Source organism: Mobula birostris, chromosome 16 (assembly GCF_030028105.1).
Source record: "Mobula birostris isolate sMobBir1 chromosome 16, sMobBir1.hap1, whole genome shotgun sequence".
Taxonomy (NCBI): Eukaryota; Metazoa; Chordata; class Chondrichthyes; order Myliobatiformes; family Myliobatidae; genus Mobula; species Mobula birostris.
Window position 1 is genome coordinate 71,972,362 of NC_092385.1, and position 23,891 is coordinate 71,996,252.

Sequence of the window (23,891 nt, forward strand, 5' to 3'; positions counted from 1 at the left end):
GGGCCAAGTGAATTTATGGGCAGGGTGGAAGTTGGAGGCAAAATTAATGAAGAGACTTCTCTGCACCAGTGAAACGGCAGTCTGATATTCAAACAAATGACTAAAAATGATGCAAATGCTGGAAATCTAAATACAAATAAAAATTGCAAATATTCAGGCCAGGCTGCATTTGTGGGTGAGAAACAAGGTCTGATGGGTCTTTGCCCAGTAATGTTAACTGTTTCTGTTCTCACAGAGCCTGCCTGACTGGTCGAGAATTGCCAGCATTTTGTTATTTTTTTAGGTTTTCAAGTCTAGTGATACTAATTTGCTAAACAGAGAGCTGATGGTTTCTATAAAACTGGGCTTTGGAACTCAAATGTCGTCAATGGAAAGACAAACAGAGATTTAAGAGAGCCTGCCATTTCAGGGACACTACCAAACAATATCAGTTTACTCATTGTATTTTCAGTGGAGACCGAAGGTAAACAAGCCGGTAATAGGAGAGTTGGGCGTCAGGATTTATCCACCATAGCCAAAGTCATTCTTAAAACCATTGGTGAAAATCCCATTTTGAGTGTTTCTCAGTGGTTACCATCTTGAGGGATAAATATCCCTTTACATAAAATAACTTACCTGGTTTGAAAAATCGCAGCAGCTGCCTTTTACATGTTCCTACTGATGTACTGTGAAGCCAATTGCTGTGTTTCAACAATGTTGGGCAAGATACAGATGTTAGTATTTGAAACCACTTCATTAGACATTCTTAAGAGAACCACTGGCACGATCTGATGTCCACCTCAAAAGGAAGAATTAGTGTAAAAGTTTGTTACACTGACAGTACCAGTGATGCTGATAACACCACTGATGTTGGCAGAATCTCAGATGATGATGCGGAGTACAGAACTAAGATAAGTGTTTCAATAACCATTTCACACTCAATGTCAGTAAGACCAAAGACTGACTTCTGGAAGAAGTCAGGAAAACACACACCAATCCTCACTGAGGAGATAGTGGTGGAAAGGCTGAGCAGCTTCAAGTTCCTGGGCATCAACGTCACAGTGGATCTATCTTTAGTCAACACATCGATGCAATCATGAAGAAAGCACACAGGTATCTCAATGTCATTAGGAGTCTGAGGAGTTTTGTCCATCACTAATGACTCTAGAAAATTTCTATAGAGTGGAGAACACTGAGTTGTTGCATCACTAGTGTGGATGCTCTTATGCACAGTATCAGAAGAGGCAGCAGAGGGTTGCAACTTGGTTCCCCCATTCAAGAGGCAGTGTCTCAAAAAGGTGGCATCTATCATTAAGGATCCTCTCCATCTAGGACATACCCTCTTCTTGTTACAACTATCAAGAAGGTGATATAGGAGCCTGAAGTCTTCTTTTCAACTTTTAGGAATAACTGCTTCTTCCTCTTCACCACTAGGTTTCTGAGCGGCCCATGAACAAATCAACACCTTGTTTTTCCTCTTTTATTTTTGTAACTTATGGTTATTTATGTCTTTGCATGGTACTGCTGCCACAAAACAAGAAATTTCACAACATACTGTACGTCAGTGACAATAAACCAGATTCTTAATGAAGCTCATCTTATAATGACAGTCAGAATATTTTCATTAACAGAGCTAGACGGTCACAGGAAGCAGCCAATTTAAGAGGATCACGGAGACCACCAGAGGTTGGTGGACTAATGTATCTGAAGAATAAAATGAGCAATTCCTTGCTTGGATTCTATCTGTGATCAATTGAATCCACGAAGGTTCTTACTTCATTTAAACATTAATAGTCACAAATAGAAAAGCTCTCAAAAAGTGGTGGATACACCCAATCCATCTGCACTATTGAATACATCTACAAAGGGCACTGCCACAGGAAAGCAGCATCCATCGTCACGGACCTTCACTATCCATGTCATGCTCTCTTCTCGATGCTGCTATTGAGAAGGAGGTACAAGAGCCACAGGTCCCACACCACTGGGTGCCGGAACAATTATTACCCTTCAACCATCAAGCCCCTGAACCAGTGTGTATAACTTCATTCACCTCTGATTCTGCAACCTACAGACTCACTTTCGAGTACTCATTTTCTCAATATTACTTATTATTATTGTTTTTCATTTTGTATTTGCATAGGATTTCTTTTGTGCATTGGTTGTTCAGTCTGTGTGCAGCTTTTCATTAATTCTATTGCATTTCTTTATTCTACTGTGAATGCCTGCAAGAAAATGATTCTCAGGGTTGTATGTGGTGACATATATGTACCTCGATAATAAACTTACTTTGAACTTTAAATGTTTAATAAAGTAGCTTGCATTGTGCTCATTTGCAAATATGGAGATAGACCTAAACAAGTCCCTTAAAATAATAAACCATTTCCTTCCAAAATGCCTGATGAAAAGGGGTATGATAAACCTTTTCCTTTTGCAATGTGGAAAGGGTGCTGCTGATGGGCTCATATTGATGGAGAAAGGATTAAGGCACACAGTCATTGATCATTTGGAAATGCTACGGCTGCTGGGTTGAATGAAAGCTTCAAGACTAAGACACTTCTGTTGATCAAGCATTGTGGGACAAAGGAAAATCAAGAAACACATTTATCAGCATCAGAGGTCAAGTTTTAGAGATCCAAGTTAATAGAAAATATTTATAAAAAATTAAGCATGTTAAGCACTGTCACTCTGAGTTGTCATGGCAGTAGCCAGCTTGTGGGAGCAAAACCAGCTCCAATACAGGTAATATTATTTAGAAAGATAAATATTCCAGAGAGCACCTGGATTTCTTCCACTACAAAATCTTTTTGGCAAACCCAAGGACAAAAAGAACCTTTTTTAAAAAATCATCTTAGAGGCAAGCTAGCACTGCACACAGTGAAGCTCTTCCTCAGCACTGCTCTGAAGTGCTAGTCTTGAACATGGGATCTAAACAAGCAACTTTCTAATTCCAAGGAAGTATGTTAGCAGTATGTCAGAGCTGATACTGTCAGAATGATCCCAGTAGATTCACGTAGCATCTACTGTCAGATTCTAAAAGAGTACACTGCACAAGACGGGATGAAGATTGTCCTTAAAAATGGAAATGGTGCAGTGGAATTACAACAGTAAACAAGATAGTCACCGGAATCCTTCTAAAAAGTACTTTATTAATTTGGTCTTTGTTTTTACACCAGGTAACATACTGTAAGAAACGTACGTGGTCGCAATACATTTGGCCTCTTTACAAACTAAACATAAGTGTGGGTGTGTGTAAGTAACATTAAGTGATGACAAAAAATAGTCAAATATTGTCAAATTGCAACCACTGGCCCACCCTGCCCAAACCCAACCTGCCCTGTGCCCAAGTTTAACTTTACCATTAGGAAACCTGGTTGCATGCCATCCGAGTTAACACAACCCGAGATCACAAATAGCTTGGCCAATAAAAAAACATGAAATGTTTTTAACTTTCCTTCATGAACTTAAGCTCAAGTCTCAGAATACAAAGGCTCTATTATAATTCTATTACTGAACAATTCCTACTGGATCTACTTTATAATGCAAGCTAAGAATTACTTCATTTTAAAAAATGCACAAGTGAAATGAAGGCCACAGACAGCTTTAAAAGATCTTTTTGCACAGTCAAGAATTACATGTTGGAATAAAAATCAATTCTTTCATATTTAAAACTGCATCACTTATTAAAATTATATTATTGAAAACCAGCTAACATCCCAGACACCAGTGTTGCAATTCCTCCATCCAATCAAGATACTGATACCAGGATTCAATCAGACTCCTTTTATTAGCTGCTCAAACTGCACCATCTAATTACTATGACAGGAAATTATTTCACCAATTAGACTGAAATGGTGGTATGCACTCAGAATTAAACGGGAATTTTCAATTTTTAAACAACAGAAAGATTGAGTTAGTATCTGGAATGTTAAAAGTGCTGCCATGTTAGGCTTATCATCTGGGATTTGGAAAACTGTCAACCAGTCCCAATATTGTGCTTAAATGGGTGAATGTACATTAAACTTAATTTTATTAGTTATACAAGACAATAAAATGGAATCTTAAAATCTTAAAACCTAAATTACATCCAAGTGAAATCAAAACAAACCCCTCTTCTAAACTCACAAAAGTGAAACATTTAACGTTCATTTGTAACTAATAAGGAATAAATAGTCAGAAGTCTGCAGAGGAGGACTTGCCTGAGAAACCACGCTGAAATGTTACAAAGCCCAGTATAGGTACTTATAACTTGAAAGACACATTCCAGTATTAGTACTTACAGCTTGAAAGACACATTTGCACTGTGTAAGAAATGGAATGGGTGTTAACTGCTACCAAGCATCAAAGTACACAGAAGACCATTAAAGCATTTATCTATCTGCAGAATCCTTATTTTAAAAAAAAGTGAGCAAAGAGAACACAAGCTAAAAACTGATAAACTCAAATAAAAGGCTATTGGGGAGCTTCAGTGTTTCAGGCACTGAGCATCACCACAGTTTATGCAGTTTAACCCTAGTTGCTTATTATTTCAGAATACTGACAATTACATCTGCTGACACCGATTCTGTAGAAGTAGGCTGCTGCAAGCAATAAAAAAAGTGCTCAGCTGGACAAGAAGGTTTAATGGATAGAAGCTGAAATCTGTGAGCAAGTTCTGTTGAAAATGGGAGTGCTTCATGCGCACAGAGGCACCCTTTGAGTTACACAAGTTACAGCAAATAACAAAAATCTATCATGTTATCAACGTGAATGAAAAAACAGCAATGATGCTGGTAACAGTTATTGATCTACTTGCAATAAAGACCTTGTGGATCACACGTATGTGTGTATCTTGACCTTCCTGAGAGAGATAATGGGATGACTATTATAGAACATTACACTTTAGCAATTAGATGTCAAAGGATCATATGACAGTTGAGTGCTGGCCAGAAAGCAGAAATGCAGGGCTCTTCATTGACATCCATAGTGTTATGTGGCCTCAACACCTACCCACCTTCAATTGGTTACCCTATTCATTCAGAGAGGCTGCAAGATTATACTGAATCTATCAATCCCGACAATCAAGGTGGGGAGAAGGCAAATGAAAACAGTTACGTTTGGTCAAGTGAACAGAAAAGTCCATTCCATACATGCCCGGATTGGGGTTGAAGATCCTGGGAGTTCATCAAGACGTTAATACCACCCATATCAATGAGTGTGTATGAAAACAGGATGGCACAGATGGTGGCTTAGAAATGAATTGATGATACATTTGGGTGATTTGGGGAGGGAGACTTTTTTTTGAGGAAGGGGATTTGGAGAGGAGTTCACCATTAAAAAATACAGAAGAGATTTAAAATCTAGATCAAGAGACAAGCCCTGATTAGTACTTGGAATTAATGGTGCAAACAGTAACTTAATTTGAGACTGAATTTTTCCATGTATAAAGTGAATAAACAACCAGCTAACTGGTTCTTCCTCATTTAGACAAGCCAATTAAAATAAAATCACTCCCATCACAATTTTCAAGGGGCAGGAAATAATAAAAATAATAAAATTAAGCAAAACTCAGTTACACCTGTAAACAAAGTTATATTCAAGGCACAAAACTTACTGCAACAAAATTCATATCAGTACATTGAAGGTTACTTACATTTTAAATATATGTTAAATGAATTTGCAGCTTTGTAGCTAATAAACCCATTTTCAAGCCACCACTTTAACACTTAAAATTCTTACGTAAAGAATGCTAGTTGTGCAAATGTTGAGAATCAGGAGCCATCTATGATTTACATGCAACTTACTTGAACAAACCAACTTTCTCACATATAATTTTCTTGTTAACAAGGACACAAGTGGTTTGACATAATGGCCATCTCATTTTGTTAAGCCACTGTTTTATGCTTGTAAAGGAATCAGACTTAATTTCTCACATGCTCTAAACAACTAAAATGCACACCTAGAAATATGGCTTTCATGCCCCACGTAACTGAATTATGGCGAGTTTTGCCAGCACTAACAACATTTTGCTAATTCTACTTAAGCATATGGGTGATAACTCCAAAACAAAGTTTTTTTTTTGTAAAAATAAAATTAATTAAATAGTACAAATTTTGCATTATCGGGGATAGAAAGACTGAAGTTTGTGATGCATTTATGATCTTAAGTCTCTGGTAAAAAGCTGTTAAAAGCAGAAAGCTGATTTTAAATGATGCAGTCCTTCCTCTGGGATCCTCCATACCAAGCAGTTCAAGTAACTGTGAAAGAAAACAAAGATTAAATGTAAAATGCTGAAGCAGTCTAGTTCCATACAGAGTATTCCACATTTGTCTGCTCCTTCTGTGCAACTGTTTTGGCACAATAAATCAACGGTCATAGAAACTCCAGATTTAAACTCTATCCCAGACCCACATGTTGCAAAGTGCTGTTCTGAACAATTGACTGGTAGGAAAAAGCCACAGATGTTTAATAGTTTATTCTCCCAGGCCATGAGGCTATTGAAACCCCTGCCAGCACTAAGGTGTCATCATGTATGAAGTGTCAACAGCATTATACCGATTAATTTTGACTTGAGTTGTAAATGCATTTTATTATTTGTTAATTTCTGGTAATGTTATCTTGTGTGTTGTGCAAGAGTATTATGTACTGTGCTGTGCACCTTGGTCCAGAGGAACATTGCTTCGTTTGGCAGTACACAATATGATTGAATGACAATAAGCTGGAACTTCAACTTAGAGTGCAGGCAAATTATAATGGGAAACATAACATAGTATGAAGTACAAATATGTTCGTGTTGTACATCCAAAAGTTGTTATTCTTGATTAGTAAATGTAAAACTAATATGATTGCCAAGTTATTGCCCGTGTGTCACTGCTCCTGAAATCACAGGATTACTTTTTCAGGGTTTAAGTAGATAATTAGATAACAGTAGGTAACATGAGCTTTTCACTACAGGGAATTGTTTATTTTCAAATCACTGTTCATGCAAGACCACTACTAAGAATACTCACCACTGAAATGGAAAAAAAAAATCCAGAGATTCTAACTTCAAGCCCATTGTTGCAGGAAATAAAATTAGATTTTGGTCTGTGATGTTTATAATTTCCACCGCCCATTAACATAACAAATATCAAAGTAGCCTCAACCAAATCTATAAAGGAGCATTTGATGGCTTTGAATTTGTACTCACTAGAACTTAGAAGAATATGGTGAGATCTCGTTTAAACCTATCGAATATTGAAATGCCTGGCTGCAGTGGATATGAAGAGGAGGTTTCCTATTGTGGGCGAGTCCAGTACCAGAGGGTACAGTCTCAGAATAGAAGGTCATCCATTTAGAACAGAGATGAGAAGAAATCTCTTTAGATGAGGGTGCTAAATCTGTAGAGCTTATTTCCACAGATGGCTGTGGAGGCCAAATCTCTGAATATATTTAAAGTGGAGGTTGATAAGGTGAGTTATGGGTAAGACAAGAAAATGGTGTTGAGTGGGATAATAAGTCAGCCAAGTTGGAACAGCAGAGCAGACTCAATGAGCTGAATGGCCCAATTCTACCCATGTGTCCTATGTTCTTGCAGTCCAAGGACTACAAATCTGGATTGTTATTTGTAGTGGGTTTACTGATTAACCTCCAACCTCCTTTAAGCTCCAAGTGTTAATACTGGTTACTGCTCTACTGGTGACAGTGATATCTGTGGTGAATCTGTGGAATTCTCTGCCACAGGAAACAGTTGAGGCCAGTTCATTGGCTATATTTAAGAGGGAGTTAGATATGGCCCTTGTGGCTACGGGGATCAGGGGGTATGGACGGAAGGCTGGGGCGGGGTTCTGAGTTGGATGATCAGCCATGATCATAATAAATGGCGATGCAGGCTCGAAGGGCCGAATGGCCTACTCCTGCACCTATTTTCTATGTTTCTATATCGTCACCCTCCAGTTCACACCTGGGATTTTTCCTGCATTGGAAAGCAACTGAACACTGAAGTAACCCAGAATCTCCTCTGACTAACACCACCAGCTCACTAAATCAGTGAATGGTTTGCTCCCTTCACAAGTTTATCAGGGTGATTAGTGGATACTCGATGGTAAGCATGCACCTGGTGGGCCAAAGGGCCTGTTTCTGCCCTGTATGACTGAACACTTTATCCAAAGAAGAACTGCTGTCCACCACTGTTCAGTATTATTTTCCAGTCCTTATGAATGCAAGGTTATTTCTCTGACACCACTCAACCATATGATCTATCTTGCTGCCGTACACCTCCTTGCACCATCTGAAATTTTGCCAGTAGTTGTGTCATCAGTAAATTTATAGATGTTTGAGCTGTGCCTAGCCACACAGTCATGAATGTAGAGAGTAGAGCAGTAGGCTAAACATGCATCCTTGAAGTGCACCAGTTTTGATGGTCAGTGAGATGTTAGTTCCAATCAGAACAGATCGAGGTTCCCCAATGAAAAAGTCCAGTTGCAGTGGGAGGTACTGAGGTCCAGGTTTTAGGGCTTTTTGATTAGAGCTGAGGGTATGATTGTTTTGAACACTGAGGTGTAGTCAACAAACAGCAGGCTGATACAAGTATTACTATTGTCCAGGTGATCCAAGGTAGAGTGGAGAGCCAGTGAGATTGCAACCACTACAGACCTATGGTGGCAACAGGTCCAGCTCCCTGTTTAGGCAGCAGTTGGTTCTAGCCATGACCAAGCCCTCAAATCACTTCAACACAGTAGGTGTGAGTGCCGCTGTGTGAGAGTCACTGAGGCAGCTCACCCAGCTCTTCTAGGGCACTAATATGATTGTTGCCCTTTTGAACTAGATGGGAATCTCCGACTGCAGCAGAGAGAGATTGAAGATGTCCTTGAACACTCCTGCACATATTTCACAGCACTATCAGGGCCGGACACCTTGCAAGGGTTCATCTTGAAAAATGTTTTGACGTCAGCCTCCGAGACAGAGATCACAGGGTAACCGGATGCTACAGGGTTTTGCATAGATGTAGTTTTATCCTACCTTCCAAAGTGTGCATAAAATGCACTGATCTCATCTGGGAGTGAAGCATCACTGCCTTTCATTATGTTAGGTTTTACTCTGTCGGAAGTAATCCCTGCAAACCCTGCCAGAGCTGATGTGCATCCTAATCAGTCTCTAACCTCAATCGGAATTGTTTCTCTGCTCTTAAGATAGCCTTCTGTAGGTCGCACCTGAACTTACTGTGTAGTTCTGGATCACCAATCTTAAATGCTACAGATCTGCCCCTCAGCAGACTATGAATATCCTGGTTCACCCACAGCTTTTGATTTGGGGATGCCCTCAAAGGCACAAACTTATCCAAACAGGTTTTGATGAAGTTGGTGACAACTGTGGCATATTCAATTAGATTCGAAGATGAATCGCTGAGTACTGTCCAATCCACTGTCTCAAAGCACTCTTCCACCTCCCTTGACCTTCTTGGTCCTCACCACCAGTGCTGCGGTCTTTAGTCTCAGTCTATACACTGGGAATAGAAGTACAGCCAGGTGACCAGACTTTCTAAAGTGTGGGCATAGGATGGCACGGTCAGTATTCACGATGGTGGTGTAACAGTGGTCAAGGGTTGGCTTCTCTGGTTCCACAGGTGATACAATGCTGGTAGCTGTTCAGAGACTTCTTCATGCTGGGTACGCAGTTTCATGCCTCCTCATTGCTCCATTCTCCAGAGTTACCTGACGTTCAATGTACACTGCTACCAGGATGATGGAGGAAAACTCCCTCAGCAGGTAAGATGGATGAGCAAGAATGGGACAGAACCACAAGGAGTTAATCATAAAGCATACTCTACCTCCCTGCCTTTAAAAGACTAAGCTGTCATGTCTTTGCAGAGAATGATAAAGCCATTGAGCTGCAGCGCTGCATTTGAAATGGCAGGTGTGAGCCATGCTTCCGTGAAGCAAAGTACACAGCAGTCCCTGATGTCTCTCTGGTACAGCAATCTTGATCTGATGACTTCAATTTTATTGTCCAGAGAATGTACATTCACCAGCAGGATAGTCAAGAGTGGAAGTCTAAAGCCTCTGTATTTCAACTGAACTTGTAGATCGGTGCAGCATCCGACCTCTGCTTTCTTAAGGGCAAACTGCACTCGTGACCTAAGTCTGCCATTGGAGGTTTGTCGGTTTTGCGTATAGATAAGTTTTTATTAAAATCTTCTAAAATGATGAAGTACCCATGGCTGTGACTATGGATTTCAGCTGTAGTGGCCCTGAAAAGGAATACTTGCTGATTCCCATCAGAGCCATACAGAGTCAGCACTTAGTGGCGCCACCTAGATTCTGGGAATGAAATGGTTAACATATGAGGAGCACTTGATAGCTCTAGATCTGTACTCACTCACTTGTTCAGGAGAATGTGTGTATGTGGTGGGGGGGGGGAGAATCTCACTAAAATCAACAAATATTAAAAGTCAGGATAGAGTGGATGTAGGAATTTGTTTGCTACAGTGGGTGAGTCTAGGGTAGGGGGAACAGCCTCCGAGGAGAATGATGTCCATTTAGAACAGAGATGAAGAGGAATTTCTTTCCCCAGAGGGTAGTGAATCTGTGGAATCCATTGCCATAGACGGCTGTAGAGGCCAAGTCACTGAGTATATATAAAGTGGAGATTAATGGGTTCTTGATTAGTCAGGTTGTCAAAGGTTATGAGAAGAAGGTAGGAACATGGGATTAAGAGGGATATAGATCAGCCATGATGGAATGGCAGAGCAGACTCAATGGGCTGATTGGCCTAATTCTGCTCCTATGCCTTATGGTGTTTTGATCTTACATAATATTTTACTAACAGTTTAAAGGTTAGAGGAATAATTTTCCCATGAAAGGGAGAGAACATTTTGCTCAAGGCATTTCTACCATTTTCAATATTCTGCTTTCAATTTCCTTTTGACATTTAACATGAAAATTAACTGTACAGAAGGAGCTATCGGAAAGTAGTTGCCAAGGCCAATTGTGCAGGGAAGCAGAGCAGTCAATTTCAATTAATAACTCATCCATCTTCACAGACCAATTTCAACATGCTCATTAAGTCTATACCATAACAGCAAAGGGCATTAATCTGCTCAGTCTGTTCCCTGATTGCCATGACCAAGCATTAGAGAGGCTGAACAGGATACTGAAACCAACTAGAAAGGATTGGACCGGCTACAGTGCTGGACTAACTCCATGGCTGCGGACATACTTTCGGGACTCTGCAATTCATGTTCTGTATATTATTTGTACTTTTTAAAAAAAAAATTGTTTGCACAATTTGCTCCCTTTTTTTGCACATTGGGTGTTTGATGGTCTGTGCTGTGTGGGGTTTTTTTTAAAATGGGTTCCACTGTGTTTCTGTTTTGTGGCTGCCTGCAAGAAGACAAATGTCAAGATTTTATATGGTATGCATACTTCGATAATAAATATACTTTGAACTTTATTTCTTCTTTGAAACCTTACACGAAGACAGCTAAGCAGAGCAGACAGGCTCAAGACGCTCACCTTCATCCTCACTTCTTAGAAGAGGCCACAATCCTTCAGGTTGTTCTTGATGATGACATCAGTAACTGCATCAAATACAAACTGCACGTTCTTTGTGTCGGTGGCACATGTGAAGTGTGTGTAGATTTCCTTGGTGTCCTTCCGCTTATTAAGGTCTTCAAATTTGGTCTGAATGTAGCCAGCAGCTGCATCGTACTCATTTGCCCCTGCAACCAAAGGAAGCAATTTAGTGAGTCACATGTAAACCTGCAAGATTCAAGACAGATTCTCAGATGCTTACTCCAATCCCCTAGGTACCACAAACACAATCCGGACAACCATTACTTATGCTTCATTCAATACTTGATTTACTGGCTATTGGATCACATGTATCTGAAATTTTCAAAACAGAGCAATAATTAATAAAATTGCTTGATATGGCGTGGCTCCTAACCTGGTCTCAAGAAGAAAATATTTCCATCTATATCATCTCAACAGCTTTCAGCTTTTTAATTACATCTATTTCTGTATTCCCTTTCACATGATCTGGAATCTGGGGAGGAACACAGAACACTCTCTCAAAGTGTTCTTGCTCCAGTCCCAGGTTAGTGATGTGAGTGAAGCTATGATTTGAGTTCAGTAAAAGATATTATCCGTAAGATGCAAATGATAAATATAGTGTTACACACACAAAATGCTGGATGAACTCATCATGTCAGACAGGGTTTATGGAAATGAATGAACAGTCAACATTTCAGGCCAAGACCCTTCATCAGGACTGGAAAGGAAGGGCGAAGACGATGGAATAAGAGGGTGGGGGGAGGGGAAGGAGGACAAGCCCGAAGGTGATAGATGAAGCCAGGTGGATGGAGGAAGGGAAGATGAAGTAAGATGCCGTAATAAGTGGAAAAGGCAAAGGGCTGGAGATAGACTCTGATAGGAGAGGAGAGTGGACCATGGGGAAAAGGGATGGATGAGGGCCACTGGGGGAGGGAATAGGCAGGTGGCAGAAAAGGTGGTCATGGACTGACATGTCAAAACAGGAATGGGGATAGGAATTAAAATGTTTGGCCACTAAGAAATTCTGCATTTTGCCGATGGAGTGGAGACATTCTACAAAGTGGTCCCCTGGTTTACATCAGGACTCAGCAATGCAGATGCCGCACTGGGAACACCAATGTGTTGACAACATAGAGTGTTTATTCCTATCAGAGTGATGTGGAAAGCTGGAGGATTTGAACTGCAACCCGTAGGTTACAACAGCTATTAATCAAATCTACAACTCTTCAACATAGTTTAGGAATAAAGGCTGGATGAGAAGATGACAAAACTGATCAAGCCTCAACACTGTAGTGATATCAAGTCGCAGTGCTTCATACAATTGGCATTTGAAATGATTCTCCAGGTAGGAATGGGTAACCAAAGACTTTTTGCTTTATTATCACTCCCATAGGGCAAAGGGACATTGAAGTGGAATAGCAGCTTTATTTCCTTGGACAGAGTGGCCCTACAAATTGAAGTCACGATCAGTATTCAGCATGGACTGCAGCTATTTAGATTCAGAGTTATATAGCATGGAAACAGGCTCTTTGGCACAATTTGTTCATGCCAACCAAGGTGCCTTCCTGAGGTAATCCTACTCATTAACACAAGAGACTCTGCAGAAGCTGGAAATCCACAGCAACACACAAAAAATTCTGAAGGAACTCAGCAGGTCAGGCAGCATCTATGGAAATGAATAAACAGTTGACATTGCAGACCAAGACCCCTCATCATTTCCTTTTTTTTTTAAATTTTATTTTTATTTGGATAAGGAATTCACAAATATCAGGTACTTTTTTCACACATATAACCTTTTCCATTTTTTATATGTATAAAACTATAATTATTTATACATTCTTCAGTACACATCGAGATGATATAAAAGGAAATTAGACACTTAAATAGATAATTATGTACTGTGGTAATTCTAATCTATTAGGCTAAGTAATGGTATTAGTTGTTAAGAAAAATAGTAATAATGGTTTCCATATATCTCTTCTGGACCATTTCTACTTGTCCAAAATGTTGTATGTAAGCCTATGTAACAACCATTGTAGGTGTTTATATCCTAATTTGTTCATGCTTGCTCCTGCCCCCAGACATAATTATCCAATCCCTAGATACTTATTTACTTAATTTTATCATTTTTTATCCCTTTCCCAAATCTTTCCCTTTACTTGTGTTAATTCTCTATTTTCCAAAAGAAAACAAAAAAAAAAAGACATTTAGATTAGGGGCGCTTACGTTAATATTACTGTGTTGATGAGAAGAGCAGTATAAATCATTAGGAGAGTCATCTAAAGTCTGCTCGCATTGGTGTTATACATTCAATCCATTTATTCCAGATTTGATAAAATTTTTCTTTTTGAATTCTCAGGGAGTAAGTCAACTTTTACATTTTAAATATTTCCAAGATAATTTCGTGCCAATCTTCTAATGTAGGTGGTATTGGATTTAGCCACTTTCTAGTGATTGATTTCTTACTTGCCGCCAAAAGGCCTGCAGCAACTTTATATCTTCCTTCTGTTCAAGAAACAATACATGCTCCAAATAGAGCGTCTCAAAGTTCAGAGGTATCTGGGACCTAAGTACCTTAACTAATGTTCTATGAATACCTTCCCAATATAGACTTAATTTAGAGCAATCCCAGAAAATATGAAAATGATTTGCCTCCTTGGAGCCGCACCTTCTCCAACACGTCACGTTTGTATCTTTATATTTTTCCTGATATGGGGCCTTGAAGTATCTTATAATATTTTTCCAACAATGTTCTCTCCAAGTCAAAGAATTAGTCGAGGACCATTGAAAGCTGCAAATTTTCCCCCAAGCCTCCTCTGAAAGTACCAACCCCGCTTCTTTCTCCCACTTCTCTTTAATATATGGTGTATTTACATTTTTAGCATGGGAGAGTGCATTATATAATCGAGAAACTGATTTACTAGGTATTGAACTGCAAGCCGAATTCAGAATCTTGAAAAATTCTAATTCTACCGTTGATAGGTCTGTATATCTACAACTCTGGTTAACATAGTTTCGTACTTGAAGGTACCTAAAAAAGTCATTGTGTTCTAGGCCATGTTTGTCCTGCAGGATTTGGAAACTTTGTAATACTCTTTTATCTATAAATGAGAGGTAGGTTGTAAGACCTTTCTTTATCCATAGCTCAAATCTTTTATCTCCTCTGTTGGGAAGGAATTCGGTATCATATGCACACCATCTGAAGAGTTTTAACACGTTATTAATTCCACATGAATTAACCACCTTCTGCCATACTTCTAATGTAAGATTTATCCAACTGTTTTTAAATTTTTCCAACTGGGCCATCAATCCTTTGTCAGCTATTGAGGCCTGCAGAGGAAAACTGTCAACTAATCCAAATTCTACTTCCTTCCATCTAGCCTTATATTCCCTGTTACACCAATATAACGGAGAGGTTATCTGTGAGGCATAAAAATAATTTCTCAGGCAAGGAAGAACCATACCTCCTCCTTCCTTCCCTAACTGTAAGGTGTTATATCGAATTCTAGGTTTCTTTCCTTGCCAAATGAAGCGGGAAATCCATTTGTCCCATTCCCTGAATTGATTATCATCCACCTCCACAGGTAAAGTACAGAAAGGATACAATAACCGAGGAAGAATATTCATTTTTATAGTATTTATCCTTGAATTTAAACTTAAAAAGGGGATAAGATTCCATCTATGCATATCTGCTTTTATCTCTGAGATTAATGGCCCATAATTTACCTGTGACAGCATTGAAAGATCCTTCGGCAGGGTTATTCCTAAATATTTTAATGATTTAGCTTCCCACTTAAGATCGTATGTATCCTGCAATTTTTTGGATGGTGTATAATTTAGGGACATAACCTGTGTTTTCTTTACATTTATTTTATAACCTGATACTTTCCCAAAGTCATCCAACAGTGTAAACAACTCTATAAATGATTTTTCTGGTTCACTCAGATAGACCAAAACATCATCTGCAAATAACGCCACTTTCTGTTCAATCCCTGCCACCTTGATACCTTTTACGATTTCGCTCTGTCTTATTAGTTGTGCAAGCGGTTCAATATATAGCGCAAAAAGGAGAGGAGAAATTGGGCATCCCTGTCTAGTGCCTCTCTCTAAGATGAAGGAGTCAGAGAGGTCCCCATTTATCTTAATTCGGGCTGTAGGGCTGTCATATAGAGTCTGAATTACTTTAATATCTTGAAAGCCAAATCTGACCCTTCATCATTTCCATAGCTGATGCCTGACCTGCAGACTTCCTTCAGAATTTTTTTGTGTGTTAATCTTATACACCCGCATTTGGCCCACATCCCTTGCACCTTTCCAATATGTGAACCTGTCCAAATGTATTAGAAGTTATAACTGCACCTCTGTCATGTCCTCTGGCAGCTCATTCTATATACCCAGCATCCTCTGTGTAGGAGAAATACTTGCCCCTATAAATCTTTCACCTCTTATCCTAAGCCTATTCTCCCCAGGTTTTGAAGCAGAGCAAAGTTGGTACAGTAACTTAAGGGGATTTTAAAAAAGAGAAGCACAATGGATTTTGGTTAATTGGGCCAGCATCACCTGATTCATACACAGATCCCTCTTTTGGGTTGAACTGAGTAAGCTATTTAGTTTGGACAACTCTAAGAACAAAAACAAAACTGAGAAAATAGCCGAGATTCCCTTTAATTATTTGGGACACGACACCACTTAATTGGGACAGGAGACGGTTGCCGAACAGTTTCTAACTAGCTTCAGTCACGTGCACCACTGTGGCCATTAGACACTATACCGTGCTTAGGTTGAACACATTTTAAATAGCGTTAGTTTTGTGTGTGTTTGTGTTCAAACAGCAACAAATTTTAATCACTGATAGTTGGTGAGAAATAAGCAGTAAGACAATTTGGAACTGTTTTGCTTATCGCGATTTCAAGCATTCAGGCTTGAAGATGCCAGGAACAGCTGGAAGTGAAAATGAAATAATTTCACACCTTCAACAAGTTAAAAATTACAAGGGTATTAACATTCAAGATGATTGTCACAATGAAAAAGAAGATTTGGAAGTTGCAATCATCTAAAGCATTGAAGGTAGTCCATTATCTGTACTAGGTGTCTATGCTGATTTTGTTCATTTACTGTCAAAAGAACATGGCAGATGAATTCCTCCATCAATAACTATTAGGAACTACAGTTTTATAGTACTGTAAAGGTATTGGCAGTGTTCTAATTTATTCTGCATTTCATTTAAATACATAAATTGTTACTCAATTAAATAGTAGTTTGTCTTTTTTATATCTTTTAACTATTTTCAGGAAACTTTGGCTAATTGGGGTAAAATGTACTAGTCCTGATGTATCCCAATCAACAGGAATCCACTATCTCTGGCAACTAGATTCAGACAAGTTTTGAAGGATATAGAGTCAGTAGGAGAGAAGATTGAACAGCATAAGGGACCATTAAATATCCTCAGCAAGTAAGATTAAAGACCAAAAGCAAAAAGGCAGCTAGAAAAGTGGCTCCCCTTAAGGCCCAAAGAGGGAAGCATTAATATTTCTCATCTGTATTCAAAAAGGAAAGGGAAGGGAGCAGGTCAAAGAGGGATACATGGATAATTTGGAACAAGACAGTATAAAGAAAGAGCGTCTTAGAGGTGATAGGATGCACAAGAGTTGATAAATCCACCACACTGGGCGTGACGTTGTGGCCATCTCTGAAAACTGGCTAAAGGATGGCTGCCATTGGGAGCTGAACGTTCAAGGATACACAGTGCATCGGGAAGACAGGTTGGTAGGCAGAGGGGGTGGTGTGGCCCTGTGTATAAGAAATAACATTAAATCATTTGAAAGGAATGACATAGGATCAGAAGGTGTAGAGTCTCTAGGGGTTCAGTTAAGAAATGGCAAGGGTAAAAGGACCCTAATACCAGTTATATACAGGACTCCAAACAGCATCTGGGATGTGGATAACAAATTACAGCAGGAGATAGAAAAGGTGTGTCAGAAGAGCAATGTCATGATAATCTGTGGGGGTTTTAACATAACAGTGGATTGGGAAAACCAGGCCAGTACTGGACCTCAAGATAGAGAATTTGTAGAATGTCTAAGGGATGGCTTTTTAGAACAGCTTGTTGTTGAGCCCACTAGGGGATTGGCTGTGCTGGATTGGGTGTTGTGCAATGATCCGGAGGGATAAGAGAGCTTAAGATTAAGGAACCCTTAGAGAATAGTGATCACAATATGATTGTGTTCACTTTGAAATTTGAGAAGGAGAAATTAAATTTGAATACGTAGGTATTTCAGTGGAATAAAGGAAATTATAGTGGCATGAGAGGGGAACTGGCCAAAGTTGACTGGAAAGGGACACTAGCAGGAAGGACAGCAGAGCAACAATGGCTGGAGTTTCTGTGAAAAATGAGGGAAGTGCAAGACAGATATATTCCAAATAAGAATAAATTTTTGAGTGGAAGAAGGACACTACAGTGGTTGACAAGTCAAGTCAGAGCCAATGTAAAAGCAAAAGAGAGGGCATGCAATGAAGCCAAAGTTAGTGGGAAGAGAAGATTGGGAAGCTTTTAAAAATTTGCAGAAGGAAACTAAGAAGGTCATTAGGAAGGAAAAGATGAATTACAAAAGGAAGCTGGCGACTAATATCAAAGAAGATACTGAAAGCTTTTTAAGTATATACAGGATAAAAGAATTGAGGGTAGATAAGGACCAATAGAAAATGACACTGGAGATATTGTAATGTGAGAGGCAGAGATGGCAGAGGAACTGAATGCGTATTTTGCATCAGTCTTCTCAGTGGAAGACGCCTCCAGTATACCGGACATTCAAGAGTGACAGGGAAGTGAAGTTTGTGCAGTGAAAATTACGACTGAGAAGGTGCTCAGGAAGCTTAATAGTCAGGGAATGGATAAATCTCCTGGACCTGATGGAATGCATCCTTGGGTTCTGAAGGAAGCAGCTGGAGAGATTCCAGAGGGATTAACAATGATCTTTCAAATATCGATAGATTCCAGTATTGTAACAGATGACTGGAAAATTACAAATGTTACTCCACTATTTAAGAAGGATGGGAGGCAGCAGAAAGGAAACTATAGACCTGTTAACCTGACATCAGTGGTTGGGAAGTTGCTGGAATCGATTGTTAGGGATGAGATTACGGAGTACCTGGAGGCACATGACATGATAGGCCAAAGCCAGCATGGTTTCCTGAAAGGAAAATCCTGCCTGACTAGCCTACTGCATTTTTTTGAGGAAATTACAAGCAGGGTAGACAAAGGAGATGCAGTAGATGTGGCGTACTTGGATTTTCAGAAGGCCTTTGACAAAGTGCCACACATGAGACTGCTTAGCAAGATAAGAGCCTATGGAATTACAAGGAAGTTACTAGCATGGATGGAGCATTGGCTGATCAGCAGGAAACAGAGTGGGAATAAAGGGATCCTATTCTGGCTGGCTGCTAGTTACCAGGGGAGTTTCACAGGAGTTGGTGTTGGGACTGCTGATTTTTACGATGTATGTCAATGATTTGGACTACGAGATTAATGGATTTGTGGCAAAATTTGCAGATGAGATAAAGATAGGTGGAGGAGCGGGTAATGTTGAGGAAACAGGGAGCCAGCAGAGAGACTTAGTTTAGGAGAATGGGAAGAGAAGTGACAAATGAAATACAATGTTGGAAACTGTATGGTCATGCATTTTGGTGGGAAACTATTAATTCTATGGGGAGAGCATTCAAAATGCAGAGATGCAAACGGACTTGGGAATCCTTGTGCAGGATACCCTAAAGGTTAACCTCCAAGTTGAGTCGGTGGTGCAGAAGGCAAATGCAATGTTGGCATTCATTTCTACAGGTATAGAATATGAGCAGGGATGTGATGTTGAGGTTCTATAAGGCACCCATGAGACCACACTTGGAGTAATGTGTGCTGTTCTGGGCTCCTTATTTTAGAAGGGATATACTGACATTGGAGAGGGTTCAGAGAAGATTCACGAGAATGATTTCTGGAATGAAAGGGTTACCATATAAGGAACATCTGGCAGCACTTGGGGTGTATTCCCTCGAGTTCAGGAGAATGAGGGGGGATCTCATAGAAACATTCCAAATGTTAAAAGGCCTGAACAGATTAGATATGGCAAAGTTATTTCCCATGGTAGGGGAGTCTAGGACAAGAGGGCATGACTTCAGGACTGAAAGATGTGCATTTAGAACAGAGATGTGGAGAAATTATTTTAGTCAGAGGGTGGTAAATCTGTGGAATTTGTTGCCACAAGTGGCTGTGGATGCCAAGTCATTGGGTGCACTTAAGGCAGAGTTAGCTAAGTTCTTGATTAGCCAGGGCATCAAAGACTATGGGGAGAAGGCAAGGGGAGTGGGGATGACTGAAGGAATTGGATCAGCCCATGACTGAAATGTGGAGCAGACTCGACAGGCCAAACGGCCTACTCTGCTCCTATATCTTATGGTCTTATGGGTGAAATCTATCTTAGGTCACTATGAGAGCATCAGGAGGAAATAGCTAGGCCTTGAAGTCTTTTGCATCCAGATGTAAGATGTTAAAATATTGAGAAAAGCCAATGCTGCTCCTTTGTTAACAACAGGGTAAGACAGGTAACTACAGGCTACATCAGTGGTACAGAAATCATTGGACAAAATCTTGTGGGATAGGATTAATGTGTATTTGGAAGGGCAGGGATGGACAGGGATAGTCAGTGTGGTTGAGGGACATTATGCATCACAAATTTGATTGCATTTCTGATGAGGTACACAGGAAGAATGAAGACAACCGGCCATTAGACAATACCTATATGGACTTTAATACGGCTTTTGACAAGGTCCCATGTGGTAGGCTGGTTGAGAAGGTGAAAGGACATAGGATCCAAGGCGAGCTGGCTAACTGGATCAAAAGTTGGTTTGGTGAAGAGAGGCAAAGAGTAATAATGGAAGGACGTTGTTCTGATTGCAATCTGTAACCAGTGATGTACTGTAGGGATTGATACTGGGACCCTTGTTGTTTGTGATGGATATCAATGACTTGGATGCAAACATAGAAGTATGATTAGTGACTCAAAAGTTGATAGTGAGGTTGGTCATCCAAGACGTAGATCAGATGGAAAGATGGGCAGGATCCTAAAAAGTATAAGGTGATGGATTTTGAGAAATAATGGGTAGAATATCATAAAACATCAAATCAGAGCATGAAAACAGGTCCGTACACCCAACTGGTCTACGCTGACCAAGATGTTTCATTCAAACCAGTTCCACTTCCCAGCATTTGGCCTATAAACTTGTAAACCCTTCCAATCCATGGGTCGTGTCCAACACTCTTAAAAGTTGTTACTGTATGTGCCTGATTCCACATAGATACCATGCCTTGTGTAAAAAAGGTTCCCCCTCAAATTCCTCTTAAATCCTTCCCTTCTCACCTTCAACCTGTGCCCTCCAGTTCGTGATAACTCAACTTCTGGGGGAAAGAGATTGAATGCGTACACCCTATCCATGCCGTCATGATATACACAGTATACGGTAGGGCAATTAGGAATGTTTAGTTTTAAGTCCACAGTTCCTCAAATGAGGCAAAAAAGTTGCATAGGGTGGTGAAAGCAACAAATGGCATAATCGTCTTCTCAGGTTGAGGCATAGAATACAAACCTTGCTATCTTATGTTCCAACTTTACAAAACACTAGTTAGGCCACACTCAGAGAATATTGTTCATTCTGTTCACTGCACTGTAAGAAGGATGTGGCAATGTTGAAGAGAACAGAGAGGTTTCACCAGGATGTTGTCCTGATTGGAGCACTTCAACGTCATTAAGAGTTTGAGGCTATTTGGTAGGTCATAGAAATGGTGGTGCTCAAGGTGGTAGCATTCATCATTAAGCACCCCCACATGCCCTCTTCTTTTGGGAGGAGGCTGGAGTCCCACACTCAATAACTCAGAAACAGCTTCAGATTTCTGAACAGTTCATGATTGCATAAACACCACCTCATTATTCCCATTTTGCACTATAGATTTTGCAATTTACAGTAATTTTATTTATATGCACTACTGCTGCAAAACAACAAATTTCTTATCATTTAAGGTAAAGGCATCCGTTAGTCTTGCGAGACCATGGATCTGCGCCTGGAAAGTCTTCACTCTCCAGGGCGCAGGACTGGGCAAGGTTGTATGGAAGACCAGCAGTTGCCCATGCTGCAAGTCTCCCCTCTCCACGACACCAATGTTGTCCAAGGGAAGGGCATTAGGACCCATACAGCTTGGCACCAGTGTCGTCGCAGAGCAATGTGTGATTAAGTGCCTAAGCTCAAGGACACAACACGTTCCCTCGGCTGGGGCTCGAACTCACGACCTTCAGGTCGCTAGTCCAATGCCTTAACCACTTGGCCACGTGCCCACACATATGACAGTGATGATAAACCTGTTTCTGACTTGATTGATGTAAATAAAATTATAGGAGGAATAAATAGGTCTGACAAAATCTTTTTCGCATTATACGGGTATCAAAACCAAGGAAGCTATCAGAAAATGTGATGGAATCAGATAAAATCATAAAGTTTAAGAGACATTTATACAGGCATTAAAATAGGCAAGGCATAGAAGAATGCCTACCTAATTTGGGAAATGGAATTAGTGCAGATGGGCATTAAAGTTGTCATGGATATGTTAAAAGTAATAATATTAATTATAGAGCATTTGTCATACAGATGATGGAGTTCAAAGTGCTAAAAGTACAAATATGAAAAGAAATGACCAAAAGCTCGTGTAAAGCAAGGTAAATAAAAGGGTTTTCAGCTGGCATTTAAAAGTGTGGACAAAGTCTGCATCCATTATAGTTTTACGTACTGAATTCCACGGTTTAGGAGTGTAGTTTAGAAAAGTTGACATGCCAATTATTTTTGGGGGAGATTGTTTAATTTAAAAGACCAGTGGAAAAAGAGCTGAGAGCTTGAGCAGGATTATAAAATGAAGGCAATTTTGTGATGTAATCTGATGCTCCCAGACCATTGAGAGCTTTAAAAACAAGAGAACTTAAAAAATCAGTTCCAAAAGATCCAGGAAGCCAATGCAGAGTAGCTAGGATGGGAGTGATATGATCCCAAATTCTGATTTTGGTTAAAAGTCTAGCAGCTGCATTCTGAATGAGTTGAAATATCTGTTGAGTTAAAGGACCCATATCTTTGTTCTACAGCTGTAGGCTCCTTCGTGTGTGATACAGGTATATAGCATCCTCTAGGTCTATCTATCCTGTGGTCCATTAAGCAAAAATTAGTCTTCAGACCGAACATACTGTAGCACCTCAGCAGAATGTGCAGCTGAAGCAGCTCCCATTAGATGACAGCTATTGTGTTATCTCGTGTTTTGGCCACTGAAGCCTGTGCCAGTTTTAGTAAAGCAACACAATACAAGCAGCATCAAAAACTCAGTGTCCACTGCAGCTATTCTTCAGGTTGAGAGAAAGTCATTGTACAATTACAGATGTTCTCCTCTTGTACCCAAACTCTTTCAAATAAAGATCATATTATTTCTCAGCAGGGCAGACAATATCTGTACAGGGAAATGAAGAGTAGACATTTTGAGTTGAGACTTTCTTCTGGACTGAGTTGACCGGTATAAAAAGGTTTTTTTTTTGGTGGCGGGGGGGGAGGGGGGGTTTAGAGCAATAGCCGTCAGGGGAAGAAAACATCTTCAAAGCTGACATACTTAGAAGAGACTTTGCATTGGAGCAGTCAAGTGGGGACACAGGAAACTGTAGATGCTGCAATCTGGAGTAACAGTCACAGGAACTATTGTTGGAGTAACCTGTCAGCTTTTCTTTTCACCTTTTTATATACTCCACTATCCTACAGTGCAAATAAAGGGTCTCCACCAGAAATAATGATTGTCCATAGATGCTGCAGTTCCTCCAGTGTTTTGTGTGTTGCTCTACTTGGAGACAATGTTCACCTAATTGGCTGCATAACCTCCTGCTGCGCCACCAGAATTCTACAATTCTTTTCAATTCAGCCAGTATTTTACAGCCAATCTATTGCCCTAAGTGGTGAAATGTGACTATTTATATCATTACTGAGTATTTGCTACTCTTTTTTAAAGTTTGGATTTGTTTGTTAAATGTATATTGAAACATACAGTGAAATGTGTAGTTTGCATCAAATCAAAATTAATTGTGTTGGGAAGCCCTGCTACCGGCACCAACATAGCATGCCCACAACTCACTAACTCTAACTCTATATCAACACACTTAACTCTATCTTTGGAATCTGAGAAGAAACCAGGGTACCTGGAGGAAACCCAGGTGGCGATGGGGAGAATGCACAAACACCTTACAGACACCGATGGGAATTCCCCAATCTTACAGCTGGTCCATGCAGCATATCAAAGATTAAAATAACATTAATTAAGCTAAGAAACTATTTTGCCCATAC

General features: G+C 39.9%; 1 protein-coding gene across 1 annotated transcript in view; it reads right to left on the minus strand.

Annotated features, from left to right (window-relative positions):
• Window positions 1-3,105: 3,105 nt before the first annotated feature.
• Window positions 3,106-23,891, minus strand: part of LOC140211217 (guanine nucleotide-binding protein G(i) subunit alpha-2) — a 321,281-nt gene continuing 300,495 nt past the window's right edge. Inside the window, exons 8-9 of the mRNA XM_072280827.1 lie at window positions 11,448-11,653; window positions 3,106-6,212 (exon numbers count right to left, since the gene is read on the minus strand). Of these exons, the coding sequence (XP_072136928.1) occupies window positions 11,463-11,653 (191 nt within the window). The 3' untranslated portion in view covers window positions 3,106-6,212; window positions 11,448-11,462. The remainder of the gene's footprint in view (window positions 6,213-11,447; window positions 11,654-23,891) is intronic.